The 14,936-nt window shown below is 42.9% G+C and overlaps 1 protein-coding gene across 6 annotated transcripts in view; it reads right to left on the reverse strand.

The window, feature by feature from the left end:
- The window catches only part of COL22A1 (collagen type XXII alpha 1 chain), a 336,676-nt gene that overhangs the window by 59,209 nt on the left and 262,531 nt on the right, over positions 1–14,936 (reverse strand). For 5 of the 6 annotated variants that reach the window (XM_054499251.2, XM_063669105.1, XM_063669106.1 and 2 more), the window contains 3 exons: positions 13,337–13,384; positions 5,279–5,392; positions 2,281–2,334 (listed from right to left, as the gene is read on the reverse strand). In XM_054499251.2, coding sequence (XP_054355226.2) covers positions 2,281–2,334; positions 5,279–5,392; positions 13,337–13,384 — 216 coding nt within the window. The remainder of the gene's footprint in view (positions 1–2,280; positions 2,335–5,278; positions 5,393–13,336; positions 13,385–14,936) is intronic. The other variant, XM_063669107.1, reaches the window with a different exon arrangement.

The raw sequence follows: 14,936 nt of genomic DNA on the forward strand, positions 1-14,936 counted from the left end.
ATTCTCACCCTAAATATGGGGCTGCCACCACTGTGGTGACCACAAGGGCTAAAAAAGCTAAGTCAAATGAGCACTTACAATTGAGAAATAAAAATAAAATCCTAGGCCCCCTAACCAACTGTACAGACCCCCCTCTTGGCCAAGGAAACCCAGAAAATCCTTAAAAACTGAGTTCCCAGCCTGACCACCATCTCTGGACCAGTTTTGGCCAACTCACAGAGCATGTGTAGTCCAAGCTTTCATGTCTTCTGCTTCACCTTTTGATGTCAGAGGTTTCAGAACTTCAAAAACTCCACCCTTTGATCATGCTAATGCTGCCATTTTTTGAATACATGACCCATTATGAGGCATGAAACTCAATTTCCCATGCACATGTTTCTCCTTCCATAAAGATTCATGACTTCTCCTATAGCTTTTTAAATACATTCATTTGGCCAGCCTGCTCAGCATAAATTCCTGCTGCTTTTACCCTTCCCTTGAGGCACTTGCTCTTGGTTTCTGCTGGAGGCTATGCTTCCCAGCCTGTGGGATGGGCAGCCTGCAAGTGCAATCCTATTTGAGAAATAAAGATCTCCTTTCCAAGTCTGTGGACCTGAGACAGGATAGGTAGTCAAGGAAGTAACCATGTTCTTGGGATGCAGCAACCATGGTGACAGTAAGTACAAGCAACACAATAAGCCTCAGCATTCACATTATAATTGAGCTCATCCACGCAAAGCTATCTTCAGTAGGGACTTTCCCCTCTAGAGAGCATGTGCACTCTGATTTTGCCCATCCTCAAACTGACACTTTGCTCATTATAATGGTAAAAAACATAACCCTGGGTGGAGATTTAAGATGCTAATGAGACATGTGACGTACGAACAAACATGTACAGCTACTGCACATGTACACCCAGAGGACCACTCAGAACATGCTTATGAGTAACGCCTCTTCCCACCTCCTTATGAATAATCATGTAAGGCTCCCATAAAGGGAGTCTCCCTAGTGCTGGTCTTTGCTATCTCATCCTTACGAGCAGCCCACCCTGAATCCTCTCTCTCTCAGGCATACTGTCTATTCTGCCCTTAACTTTCAAAGTATTCTTTTTCTTTTGCAATAAATTACTCGATGTTGCATCTCCTTTGCTGTGTGTCTCTTGTTTAAATTCTTTTCAACCAACGAGACAACAACTGAGGTATCACAACAGCCACACTTTGTCATTCTTCAGTTGATACAATGTACCAGGCACTGATGGGAGCATTTTGCCCAGAGCTGGCACAGTAATAAGCCTGTAGGGTCATAGTTTTCATAGTCCCTAGTTAACTTTAGGAAACAAAAGGCCACAGAGGTTAAGAAACTATTCCAAGGTCACACAGCTGAGATGGAATTCTAACCCCAGGGACTGACTTCTGAGCTTTCTCTCCTAGTGACAATTTTATGCCACCTCTTCTATCAGATGAGGCATGCTATGTCCAGCCAGGCCTCAGGAAGAGACACAGGGACACATTTGGCCATGAGTGTTGGTGGGGAAGGTGTTCAGTCTGCAGCAGCACAGAGACCACAAGAGTTAAGGGAGCACTCTCTGGGGAGCACGAATGACAGTGGGAAGGGAATGAGGGTATGGGTCTATCTGCCCCCATACCAGCACTCAGGCACTTTCTTCTTAGGGCTAAATACTATCACCACCAACAGCTCAAAAAGCCCCAGCCCTAGAACCTTGTTTTGACAGCCAGAGAGCTTCCCTGCCTATTCTGGGGTTGAGATTATACCCTCCTTTCTCTCAGGCCGGCCTCCCTGGCTTTGGGAAACCACAGAGCCACAGAGCTGCTTTTAGACAGATGCCTTGTCACTCACATGAGAATAACAGTGCTCGCTTGCATTCAAAAGGCACTTTCCTAGTATTTTTCAACTGAGTGCCACATCCTTTTTATGTATCACATCATTCCATTTTAACAAATCTCTGACACCATTTGTATTTTTGTCATTACTGGGAGTTAAGTGGAGGTGTCTGACCACAAAACTCATGTCTTAACCAGTAGGTCCCACATAGTCCAATTCTTCCATGCGTTTCATACTTTCCAACACGCAGTTGTTTGTAAATGAGCAACTGAGATTCCACAAGTTGAAGTGACCTGCCCATGGTCAATAGGATAGTCAGTGCCATGCTTAGACCTAGAACAGGGGTTTTCTGATTTTAAAACCACTCCTTTACACTGGCCATCACTCTTCCTTAAATTGAGATTAACCATTGAGATGAGCAGAATAGAACCATGCAGATGGTTATGAAGTCTCACTGACCTGTGGTCCAGCTATTCCTGGGGGCCCTGGTAGGCCTGGAGGCCCAGCCTCTCCCTGTATCAGGGACACAAGAAAAAAAAAAAGAAAACAAGAATGAGTATTGGCCCACATCCAGGGTCATCACCACGCCATCAGCCTCGCACCTCCATTCACTGATTTTCCACCAGGACTTCCCCAGCAGCTACCCCTGCCCTTAGCCTGTCTGAGCAAAGGGTATATAGGCAAGTGGTAGTACTGAGTGTGGCTGTGCAACCATGGCATGACCCACCATTAATATGGTTAGTTGGTGTGTCTCTAAGATAGCCTGATGGCCCCTGCCTTCCATATTTGTAACCTGGAGCACCTGTCCTACCATTTGTTCCAGGGTTGGTCTGTATGACCCACAGGACATGGCAGAAGTGATGATGTGTACTTGCTGAGATTAGGGTATAGGATGGCTCACTCCCATCTTGGCCTGCTACCACCCCCCGGCCCCCATCTTGCACTTTTTCTATCCAACCACTCATTTTGGAGAAAACCAGTTTCCACGTCTTGATCCCACTCGAGCAGCTCTGCAGAGAGGCCCATGTGGTAAGGAACTGAGGTCTCCATCAACAGCCACAAGAGTGAACCTGGATGGAAGGGGGTCTTCTACCAGATGGACCCTGAGATGACTGCAGCTCAGGGCTTGCGGGTTGCCTCATGAAAGACCTGAGCCAGAACAACCCAGTGAAACCACTTCTGGATTTCTGCCCCAGAAATTTGAGATAATAAATATTTGTTGTTTTAAGCCACTAAGTTTTGGAGCAATCTGTAATGTAGTGACAGATAACTACTAATACAGTTGAGAAAAGAGAAAAAGTATGCTGCACTAAGAAATAGAGTCTGAATTACGTAGGATCTCATTTGTGTGTGTGTGTTTGTGCTTTATAAATATATGTGCATGTATAATTATGTTGACACACATTGCATGTTCTTTGTAGTTATTTTCATAACCATTTTCTTGTGGTTATTTTCACCCTAAGTTCTGTAATACCTGGAGTGTCAGCTGCTTGACTCTGAGAAAGGACTACCCAGGTGGGAGGGTGGGAGTTCATGGCCCCCTGCCAGGTCCTGCCAGAAGTTGTGGAACATTGAGTGGTTCTGAACATCGGAATCACTGTGTAGTAGTTGTAGTAAACACACAGAATACAAGCCTCATTCCCAGTGATTTGATGTAAAGCAACTGTGGTAGAAAGGCCTGGAAAAGACTGATCTAAACATCTCCGTAAGTGATTTAGAAATGCCACCCTGACAGCCTCTGCACTGATATCAAGAATCTTTGAGGTTAAGACTCCTGGAATAAACTCCTAAAGACCCATCTATCTTAATAAACTAAATGATCTTCTGAGCTGTTTAAAATTAAGGCAATGGGAAAGACCCATGACATGGATGTAAGAACATTCAAACATGTTTATTTACTATCTGATAAAACATGATAAAGAAATGCTGCAAATCAAATAAATGCCTGTTTTTAATAAGTTGATCACCAGGAGAATTTAATTAGGTGAAATTATTCTTAGTCAAATCAGCTTTAGGATTGGCCCCTGTTCCTTCCAGGGTTCCAGAGTGTATGGAGAAATTTCGAGGACTGTGGCACGCCCATGGGGTCTATACTCCAATATCCTGCATAGCTGAGCTGGTGGAAAGGCAACAAGCACTGCTTAAGGCTCAGAGAGTCAGAATAAAGGTCATCTTTCACATCTTTGTTTGTATTCCCTGTACCATGTATGGGTAAAATACAAACTACAAATAAGAGGCTTAACTCTCTCTTTTTTGAAAAGAAAGAGAATCTCACCTAAGCCTTTTTCTTAAAGCATTTACTTTAGAAAACGGATCATTGTCAGTTCTTTATCTGTCTCTTTGAAATGTGTGTAAATCCTTTTAAAAGGCAAAGGATTTTTTTTTTTTCAGTTTGATGACCCAGGAATGTCTTTCTCTAGGAGTTAGGATCCATCTCTGTGAAATATGATCAGCAAGGAAGATCCACCTCTATCTCCCAATTTCTAGGGGATGGTATCTCCCCAAGTTGCAACACTATCTTCTTACATAAAGATGCAAGAAGTTTATTTTCACTTTGGATAAAGCCAATTAGCTAAGACAGAGGGCCATCTGAATTACCAGGTGAATCTAAGATGCACATATGTGACAAATAGCACTGTCAAGACCTCCTACTTGAGGGCTAATTATTGCTTATCTTGAGAAGATGTCTGTAATGGACTTTATCTGCTTAGCTATATAAAAGAGTGAGATTTCTTTCTGTCCTTACCATCTCTTAGCAGATTGTCTGTAATGCACATTATATTCTAGTTTAAATTTAATTCAATATTAAAATGGTTTTCTTTCACTTCCACCTTTGTGAAGAAGTTTTCTGGGTTGGGAGGAGATTTTGTTTTCAATTATATTTCCGCAGCACCCATGAAACTCCCTACCTCTGTTTTGCTCCAGGATAGACCATGAACTCCTTTAGAATAGGGTCTCAGCCTTTTTCTTCTGAACTTCCCCATTGTCTACATGTTGACTGACACATAAGACACATGTAATGGGGTGTCATAAACAGGTAATAACAAGGGATTGAATGCATGCATGAATGGATGGATCCATTGATTGATCTATGAGTCTGAAGTGCCTATCTTGGTGCCTATTACATAGTAGATAGGCAAAAGTTGTTGGATGACAAAAGAAAGGAAGGGAGAAAGACAGGGTGGAAAGGAATGTAACTGAATGAGTATATGTTTCCAGGTGTCAGCATGTATTGGAAAGTCACAATCAACATCTTCTTAAAGTGACAAAGACCCATAGATACCCACTTCCTACCATTTCCATAGTTGTATCTCATAACCCAGTAATCCTCATCTATCTTGAATCTTGAACCCCTCAAACCCCGAACACCTTCAGAGGCAGATGGGGCAATACTGAGATCTCCAGAATGATATTTTCATTGTAATGATAAAAATCGAGTTTCCCCTTTTCTCCTTACCTTTTTCCCTTCTGTGCCTTCTCTCCCTGGCTTTCCTGGGACACCTTTGTCCCCTTTAAAACCTGGTAGACCAGGGAGGCCTGGGGGGCCAGGAGGGCAGTCATTGCACACATCCTGAGAGTGGGGAGAGACGGGGGACAAAGAGAGAATGACTAGCAAATACAGTTTCAAAGCAAAGCAAAGTAGCCCTGGCTGCTACCTCTCCAGATGGAGATTTGGTTTTTAAATACCAGAGAAGATAGAACAGCAAATAGGTGAACTGAGTCATGATCCAAATACTCTTGTGCCTAAACTTTGCATTTTCCCTTTCTTAACTAAAAGTTAGGTTTCAGCACTGACATATCTGGATATTCCTCCATTTCCCCCTACTTCCACCCAGACTTCTGGAAGGATAGCCTGAGGAAATGATGTCAAAAATCCGTGTAAAATGATCTGTGAGCAGCTGAAAACATTAACAGTTCAGATTTAATACAAACATTTAGTATTACTAAAAATAGCATGCTCTGCCCCTGATGTTAGAGGCCAAGCTGGGAGCTGAATTCTCTGTTCTGCGTTTGCCCGTCAAGTGGTTTCTGAACAAGGAAGAAGGATAAACAAGGCAACAGGCACACACCCTTGGGACTTTGTTTTATGATACAATGCCGACTCTGACCATGCTTAGCTTATTTTTTACCCAAGGCAAGCATTTAATAAATGTTCCCTGGAATTGGGCTTTGTTCTACTTCTTTAAGGCAGGTAAATATTGCTCCTCGAGTAAATTTAAAGTCCTCTGAGCCCAGAGCATGTGTTTTCTGATTCGTTGGATCTTACAGTTTGGAGCACACTATGCGCCAAATAAAACTCACCTAACTGAACTCCAGCCTGCCTCATCCACCTGCCTCTTGGTTTGCCTCCTCCATGGCCTTCTCTCTAATCCTCCCTCTCATCCACCCTGCCTCTCTCCTTGTGATGGGAGTTTACTGCATAACACAAGTAAAGCACTTAGAATACTCTCAAGAAAGATTAGATAGAGAGAGAGAGAGATAGATAGAGAGATAGATAGATAGACAGACAGACAGACAGATACATAGATACATATAGATAGATAATGCCCACACATTTAGCTGTTATTGTTAATTTATTTATTCACTCAGTCACTCACTCATTGAAAAAACACTTGAAAGGCACCTACTATGTGTCAGACACTGTGCTAAGTTTGGGACCACAGTGAGTGTGTGTCTTGAAGGGCTCTCAGTTCAATGCTGTCAACTGACACAAATACATGCACTAACTATGGTCTTTGAAAGCCCCACCAAAGGGACCTGCAAAAATACGTGGAAGCTGCACTGTTCCTAGTCCATGAGGTGAAGCTGCAGGTGACTGAGTTTTCTTTTTGGTCTCCAATTTCAGGATGGTAAAGTTTTTCCATCACAAAAGCACCTCTGAATGGCCCACCTTCCTTTTACTTGTTTCACCTACAAAGTCTCCCCCTCCAAGAAGCCTTCCTGATTGCCTCAGGATTGGGACAGGCTCTTCCTGCTCCCAGAAATCTCAGGAATCCTCACTACTGAAGTACTAGTCTCCTTGTTGGAATGGTCTTTTATTCCATCCTCTCTCCACCAGGCAAACAGAAGGTGTAAGCACTCAGAGGACAGAGGTAGAATTATCTTTGCTTGCCAAATTCATAGCAAATATTCTTCCACAGGGCATGAGTGCTATAAATGAATGAATCAGGCAACCCAACCAACTAACCAACTGACTGACCGATCAACCAATTAACTGTCCACCTGACATTCTGGCGACTTGTGCCATCTTCTTTTAGTGGTTAGTTTGCAAAGCTGATTGGATTATTTGGAGGGTGGGAAGAGTTAAATATTGGGATACATAAAGCAAGAGTGCATGAGATATTCAGTTTACTTAGATGAACTGCTTTTGATAACTGTATTTTGCTTGAAAGAGTAGCAGAGCTGAAAGGAGCTCGCCTCTTTGTAGACCTTCTCTTATTGTACTCTAAGATGAGATGCATCCATGAAACACTGCAACTGTGGATGGATGGATGGATGGATGGATGGATGGATGGATGGATGGATGGATGGATGCAAATGGAACTAGCATGATGACACCAAAAATTCTAGCCACTGAGATATTTCTGGACTTGAAGGGTGCCCTGGTGATAGGAAGCCATTCTTTGCAGTGGGATCCATAACATAAAAAATTATACCTGAGTAATACAAAAATCTTATGACTTTCCTATTTCTTTCTAACTTCTGGCAGAGCTCTCAACCTGGGCCTGTTGCACACTATGCAGGATTATTTCCTGAAGACCAGAGCTGTTGGAGACCCAGACCTACCTGTGAGGGAGCTAGACTCAACTCACTGACCCAGTTCTGGAATCCAGTGAACATAGGGTGAGATCACCCCAATCTGAAGTCTTACAGATGCTCACCTTGGCTCCAGAGCTCCTGGGAGCTCCCCCAGTCCCTCCTGGCCCTGCACCAAACTCCAGCTCAGAGGGCAATTCACACTTTCTCTGAATGTATTGAAACTGGATAGGGTTATGTTTCCAACAAAATGGGCTTGCCCTTACTCCACTTAAACCTCTGTCCACCTGGAATCATGGCTTCATCTCCCTGAGTCTCCTTATCTGTGAAATGGGGATGTCAAAGTCTTATGATAAATGAGACAATGAATGGAAAATGCCTGACACTGTCCTGACACAGAGTGAAAGCACAGTGACTTTTAGCTGCTACATGTGCCATTACGGTTTTGTTTATTTTCCTCCCTAAATCTGTGGCCTTGCCCCATTTGCAGATCAGATGACCTTAATCATCAACACTAGCTCCCAGTCTCTGGGCTTTCTGAGTTATCTCAGGCAAGTCAATTAATCTTCTTGAGTCTATTTCCTCACCTGTAAACAAGGATCATTCTCCTATTTTAGGAGATTGTTGTGAAATTTAAATAAAATAATGCATACAAAGTGCCTAGCATATTTCAGGGTTCATTGTATGTAATCTATTAATGTTCTTTCCCTCTAGTCTCTACCCCTTCCTTTGGTCTAAAATATTTTCTTTTCTTTTTCTGGTTGCTTTTTTTTTTTTTTTTTTTTTTTTTTTGGAGACAGAGTCTTGCTCTGTCACCCAGCTTGGAGTGCAGTGGTGCGATCTAGGCTCACTGCAGCCTCCGCCTCCTGGGTTCAAGCAATTCTCCCACCTCAGCCTCCCAAGCAGCTGGGAATACAGGCATGTGCTACCACGTCTGACTAATTTTTGTATTTTTAGTAGAGACGGGGTTTTCCCATGTTGGCCAGGCTGATCTCGCACTCCTGGCCTCAAGTGATCCACCTGCTTCGGCCTCCCTAAGTGCTGGGATTACAGGCATGAGCCATCGCACCCTGCCTGTCTGAACTATTTTCTTTTTTTTTCTTTTTTTTTTTTTCTTTTATTATTATTATTATTATCATTATTATACTTTAGGTTTTATGGTACATGTGCGCAATGTGCAGGTAAGTTACATATGTATACATGTGCCATGCTGGTGCGCTGCACCCACCAACTTGTCATCTAGCATTAGGTATATCTCCCAATGCTATCCCTCCCCCCTCCCCACAACAGTCCCCGAAGTGTGATGTTCCCCTTCCTGTGTCCATGTGTTCTCATTGTTCAATTCCCACCTATGAGTGAGAATATGCGGTGTTTGGTTTTTTGTTCTTGCGATAGTTTACTGAGAATGATGATTTCCAGTTTCATCCATGTCCCTACAAAGGACGTGAACTCATCATTTTTTATGGCTGCATAGTATTCCATGGTGTATATGTGCCACATTTTCTTAATCCAGTCTATCATTGTTGGACATTTGGGTTGGTTCCAAGTCTTTGCTATTGTGAATAATGCGGCAATAAACATACGTGTGCATGTGTCTTTATAGCAGCATGATTTATAGTCCTTTGGGTATATACCCAGTAATGGGATGGCTGGGTCGAATGGAATTTCTAGTTCTAGATCCCTGAGGAATCGCCACACTGACTTCCACAAGGGTTGAACTAGTTTACAGTCCCACCAACAGTGTAAAAGTGTTCCTATTTCTCCACATCCTCTCCAGCACCTGTTGTTTCCTGACTTTTTAATGATTGCCATTCTAACTGGTGTGAGATGGTATCTCATTGTGGTTTTGATTTGCATTTCTCTGATGGCCAGTGATGGTGAGCATTTTTTCATGTGTTTTTTGGCTGCATAAATGTCTTCTTTTGAGAAGTGTCTGTTCATGTCCTTTGCCCACTTTTTGATGGGGTTGTTTGTATTTTCCTTGTAAATTTGTTGGAGTTCATTGTAGATTCTGGATATTAGCCCTTTGTCAGATGAGTAGGTTGCGAAAATGTTCTCCCATTTTGTAGGTGGCCTGTTCACTCTGATGGTAGTTTCCTTTGCTGTGCAGAAGCTCTTTAGTTTAATTAGATCCCATTTGTCAATTTTGGCTTTTGTTGCCATTGCTTTTGGTGTTTTAGACATGAAGTCCTTGCCCATGCCTATGTCCTGAATGGTAATGCCTAGGTTTTCTTCTTCACAGAATTGGAAAAAACTACTTTAAAGTTCATATGGAACCAAAAAAGAGCCCGCATCGCCAAGTCAATCCTAAGCCAAAAGAACAAAGCTGGAGGCATCACACTACCTGACTTCAAACTATACTACAAGGCTACAGTAACCAAAACAGCATGGTACTGGTACCAAAACAGAGATATAGATCAATGGAACAGAACAGAGCCCTCAGAAATAATGCCACATATCTACAAGTATCTGATCTTTGACAAACCTGACAAAAACAAGAAATGGGGAAAGGATTCCCTATTTAATAAATGGTGCTGGGAAAACTGGCTAGCCATATGTAGAAAGCTGAAACTGGATCCCTTCCTTACACCTTATACAAAAATCAATTCAAGATGGATTAAAGACTTAAATGTTAGACCTAAAACCATAAAAACACTAGAAGAAAACCTGTCTGAACTATTTTCAACAAACTCAGCTTGTTAGGTCATTGCATGTAATACTGTACTTTGTGTGGTTTGAAGTACCAAGTAAGCACTCAACAAAATGCTTACTACATGGAGAAAATAACAGTCATTGCTTCCCAGGAGAAGAAATGACCTCTAGGTCATTTCATCCACCTTCTCACTGGACATCTGAATCCTCACTACAATATTCCTACCAAAGAGTTGTGTAGCCTTCATCTCCAAATCTCTATGTGACAGGCAGAGAACTCACTAGCTGCCTGGACTTCATCAGATAGTTGTCAGGAAGTTCTGGCTCATGTAAAGATGAATCGGGTAGTAGAGAGGCTACGCATAAGGCTTCAGAGTTGGTCTCACTGGGTTTGAGTCTTGGTTCTGCCACTACAAGTTCTGTGACTTTGAACAAGTGGCTTGCCCATCTATGCTTAACCTCTTCATCTGTAAAATGCAGATAGCAACAGAACCCACTCACAGGATTGTTTGTGAGGATTTAATAAATTAATATTTCTGCAAGGGTAATGGAGACAACTTTAAGATGACCTCCTTGGGCACAGATCCAACTATGGACATTCATTTAACAGGGACTCTTAGAACTTACTACCCAGTCAGTTCTCCAACTATCAGAAAGAGATATATGAAGTTATAAAACCCTCTGGGGCAGAGACAAATATTCTGTAATACAAGATGTCTCAGCAGGGGAGACACCTGCCACCAGCCACCTAGACTAGACCAGCAGATTCTAACTTACAACATCGAGATGACGGCCAGTGACTGCACAAAACAGGAAGACGAAGATAGTCTGCTCCCCAGACCTGGCCAAATACACTCATCCCAGGCTGTTGATTGTAGAATTTCCAGGCAAAGCTCAGCTCTGTGGGACCAGTGAGTCTCCACAGGCCACCCTGCACGTAGGCGCTTGCATTCCTTCTGGGGTTTCCAGCTGCTCTGATGAGCACAGCTGCATCCTTTCATAGTGAGGAAATATCGATTTGACTAAATATCTGTCTCAGTGCTATGGCCATGAGGAATGATGCTTAGTCATTTCAGTGCTCACTCTTATTATTGACATAAAGATTGGGACATCTTGAGGTTGAAATCCTCTGGGTGAGGGGTGGGGGGTGGAGAGGGCTGGTGGCTGATGAAAACCTAGCTCCTTCTAGAGTGAGGGAATTAAGAAAAAGAATCCAGGCTAATAAAAGCCTGTAATAAACAGAAGAGTGAATCAATAGGTAATGATTTTTTGTCATGTCCTTGACTGTGGGAAAAAAAAAAAAACTATCCCACTCATCAACAAAAACTGGTAAAGATTGTTCTGCTACTTATTTTTTAATAAAATGAGTAATTTTCCCATCAAGGCATCTCAATTTGCAGTGAGATTGAACGTCCCAGACTTCTGAGAAGGTTTTTTTTTTCTTTTGTTTTCCTCCCTTGGCTTCATGTATGAAGTAGGTATTTTCTTTCTTTTTATTTTATTTTATTTTATTATTATTATACTTTAAGTTTTAGGGTACATGTGCACAATGTGCAGGTTAGTTACATATGTATACATGTGCCATGCTGGTGTGCTGCACCCATTAACTCGTCATTTAGCATTAGGTATATCTCCTAAAGCTATCCCTCCCCCCTCCCCCCACCCCACAACAGTCCCCAGAGTGTGATGTTCCCCTTCCTGTGTCCATGTAGGTATTTTCTGAAATCATCCAAGTGTCTTTTAGAGAACAAGAGGGAAGGAAGGGACCAGTCACACAAAATGCAGTATCGACCCTTCACCCGGAGTTACGACAGAGGCTTGAAGTACAGACAGCAGAAGGGGCCTCCTCACTGGCTGCAGCACGCCTGTTCTTTCTGAAGTATAGACCTTAACTCTCCCTTGTTCACAGCCTTTCCCAGCTCTAACATTGAAGACCCCAGGTCCTTGGTCAGGCACCTGGGCACCTGTGCAACTTAGCCTTCGGGTGTAACTCCAGCCATGCCCTGCCCTATCTTGGCCAAGTTATGTTCAACCTCTCAGGACCTTTTCCTCTCATGGGGAAAGCAAATGTGGTTCTAGAAACCAGTCAAGTCTGCACTCACATCTGAGTTTGTCCTGGCTAAAAGGCCCAGCAGCCCACGTCACCTCACTGAGCCTGTGCTCTGGTCCTGGCCCAGCAGGACCCAGGTCCAGGCTGTTTGACTCTGTCACTGGCCCTCCTTTGAGAACACGAGTTAGTCCTGGCTGGGTTAAAGGCCAGCCTCTGGTGTCAGCGAGAAAGGATTTTATTCTTAGGATGTCCTATTCTATTCCATTCCATTCATTGACCCTCACAGTATCTCAGGCTTCTTGTATGCTGAATAACACAACAAATAGTATTGACCCCATAGAATATTTGTGAAAATTAAATAAGGGAGGCACATTAAACATTTAGTGCAGCATAGCTCCAAATAATGTTCTGCTATATATCTGCAGTGCCCAATAAGGCAGCCACCAGCCACATGCAGCTATTAAGTATGTGTAAAGAAAGAGGTTGGAGTGATCAAGCACCTAAATTTTTAATTGTATTTATTTATTATTTTTGAAACAGGGTCTTGCTCTGTCACCTAGGCTGGAGTGCAGCTGCATGCCCATGGCTCACTGCAGCCTCTACCTCCCAGGCTCACGTAATCCTCCTACCTCAGCCTCCTGAGTCGCTGGGACCACAGGCATATGTCACCACATCAAGCTAATTTAAAAAAAATATATTTTTTTGGTAGAGACCAGGTCTCTCTATGTTGCCCAGGTTGGTCTTAAACTCCTGGGCTCAGGGCTTAAGCAATCCCCACAACATGCTGGGATAATAGGCGTGAGCCACTGTGCCTGGCCTGTATTTAATTTTAATTAATTTAAATTTAGACTGAAGCATGTGGCCAGTGGCTGTTGTATTGGACAGGTGGATTTAGCACATCACCAGCCACATGGTGAGTTGTCAACTAATGGCGCTGCTGTTATCATTAATACTACCAAATAGTTGTTCCAAAGAAAAACCCCAACATATTATCAAGATCTCCAATCCCGCCATCACCATTTTCAAAACACATGCACATTTATTGTATGCTTTTACCTTAGCCAAGAGATTTATGTCCCCTGGAGACAGTAGTGAAGAGAGGCCCTGTCAAAATAAAAAGAAACAAACACATACATACATGCATATATACAGTAAATCCCAGGCATCTTCAGAAAGCAAAAGGCCTTTAAAGTGTGACGTAATACGTGACACACTGTGCCATGCATGAGATACGGACAGCCCAGTGGATGCCCCAAGCCTGGGAACCACAGAAAGAACACTCCTCCAAGACAGAAACTGCACAGACTGCCAGTCCTAACCAAGTCTGACTGACTTCAGCCTTTTGCCATCCCTACTCTCCTTCTGTTTGCCCCTTCTCTTCTCCCAGCTTTCCCTCTTCCCCCCGACCACCAAAACTTGATAGGTCATATGAGTACCGTGGGAGGCAAAGTGGCAAACTGTTTGCAATCTGGATTGTCATGGATATCCCAAATGAGCAACAGTTGTTACTATCAGTCATTCACAACCTAGTATGAATTTAAGCCAACGTCTTCAGCTCTCCCAGGTGAAACAGCATTTTACACTTCATTTGTCATTATGGGTTAAAAGTCTTTAATTCCAGAAAGGGTATTTCAGAAATCAGGAGTAATTACAGAGCCTCTACAGGTAGGTAGGAGTCTGCAGGCAGATGAATTCATGCTCAAACCCACTGTGAGTTGGAGCTACAATTGTGTCTCTTACAACCACAGCCATCCTGGAACCCAAGACAGGGTGAAGGCTCAGAAAATATTTGGGTGCAAGGAACATAAGGCTAGGAAGGGAAATGGAAATTAAAAGGCAGACCCTAAAGGAAAGATGGGATTCTTAGGTAAGACTTTGAGACTGATGGGCTACTTTGCAAAATTTAAAATTTTGCAAAGAAAAAGGAATACCAGAAGACCCAGGCAGCAGAAGCAAGGTGGTAAACTTAACAACTAAATGCATGGTGGGTGATTTCGCCTCATTAAGTTTGAGTTTAGGTGTACGAATTACGAATCCAGTCTGTCATTTTGGGGAGGCTGAAACCAAGGCAATTTTTCAGGCTATTTCCCCATCCCTGACCCCATGGGCTTTCTGTGCCATCCTGTGGTTAGCAAAACCATGAAACAGGTAACACAAGTTTGTTCAGGGTAACTGCTGCAGTGGCCTGAAACGTGCTGGTGGTCTTTTCTGTGTTGATATGCTCAGAAATTCAATCAACACTCTGGGCTATTGAAAGAGAGGATTCCCTGAGAGAGACTGGAGTTGAATTAAATCAGATTGGAGGTACTCAAGGAATTATCCGCACTGCAGTGAAAACTCACTTAGGATGCAGCTGCTAAAGCCAAGGCCAAGACCCTCCCCACCCAGTTATCTGAGTGACGTCCTCTGAAGAAAAGACAACCTTTGCTATAGTAATTTATTAAAACTTTTAAAAGGGAAAGGTGTTTTATTTTCAAGCCGTATATGTTTCCCCTGGGAAGTTAATAATAGGAAAGGGTTCATATGGTTCAAATTGGTACATTTTAATGCTGCTGGCATTCTATTACTAGGGATATTCTTACATTGCCATTGAGACCTTTGCATAATTAGAGTGAGTTATATCAGACACAATGGCTGGGCACCAGTCACAAAGGGA

Source organism: Pongo pygmaeus, chromosome 7 (genome assembly GCF_028885625.2).
Source record: "Pongo pygmaeus isolate AG05252 chromosome 7, NHGRI_mPonPyg2-v2.0_pri, whole genome shotgun sequence".
Classification (NCBI taxonomy): Eukaryota; Metazoa; Chordata; class Mammalia; order Primates; family Hominidae; genus Pongo; species Pongo pygmaeus.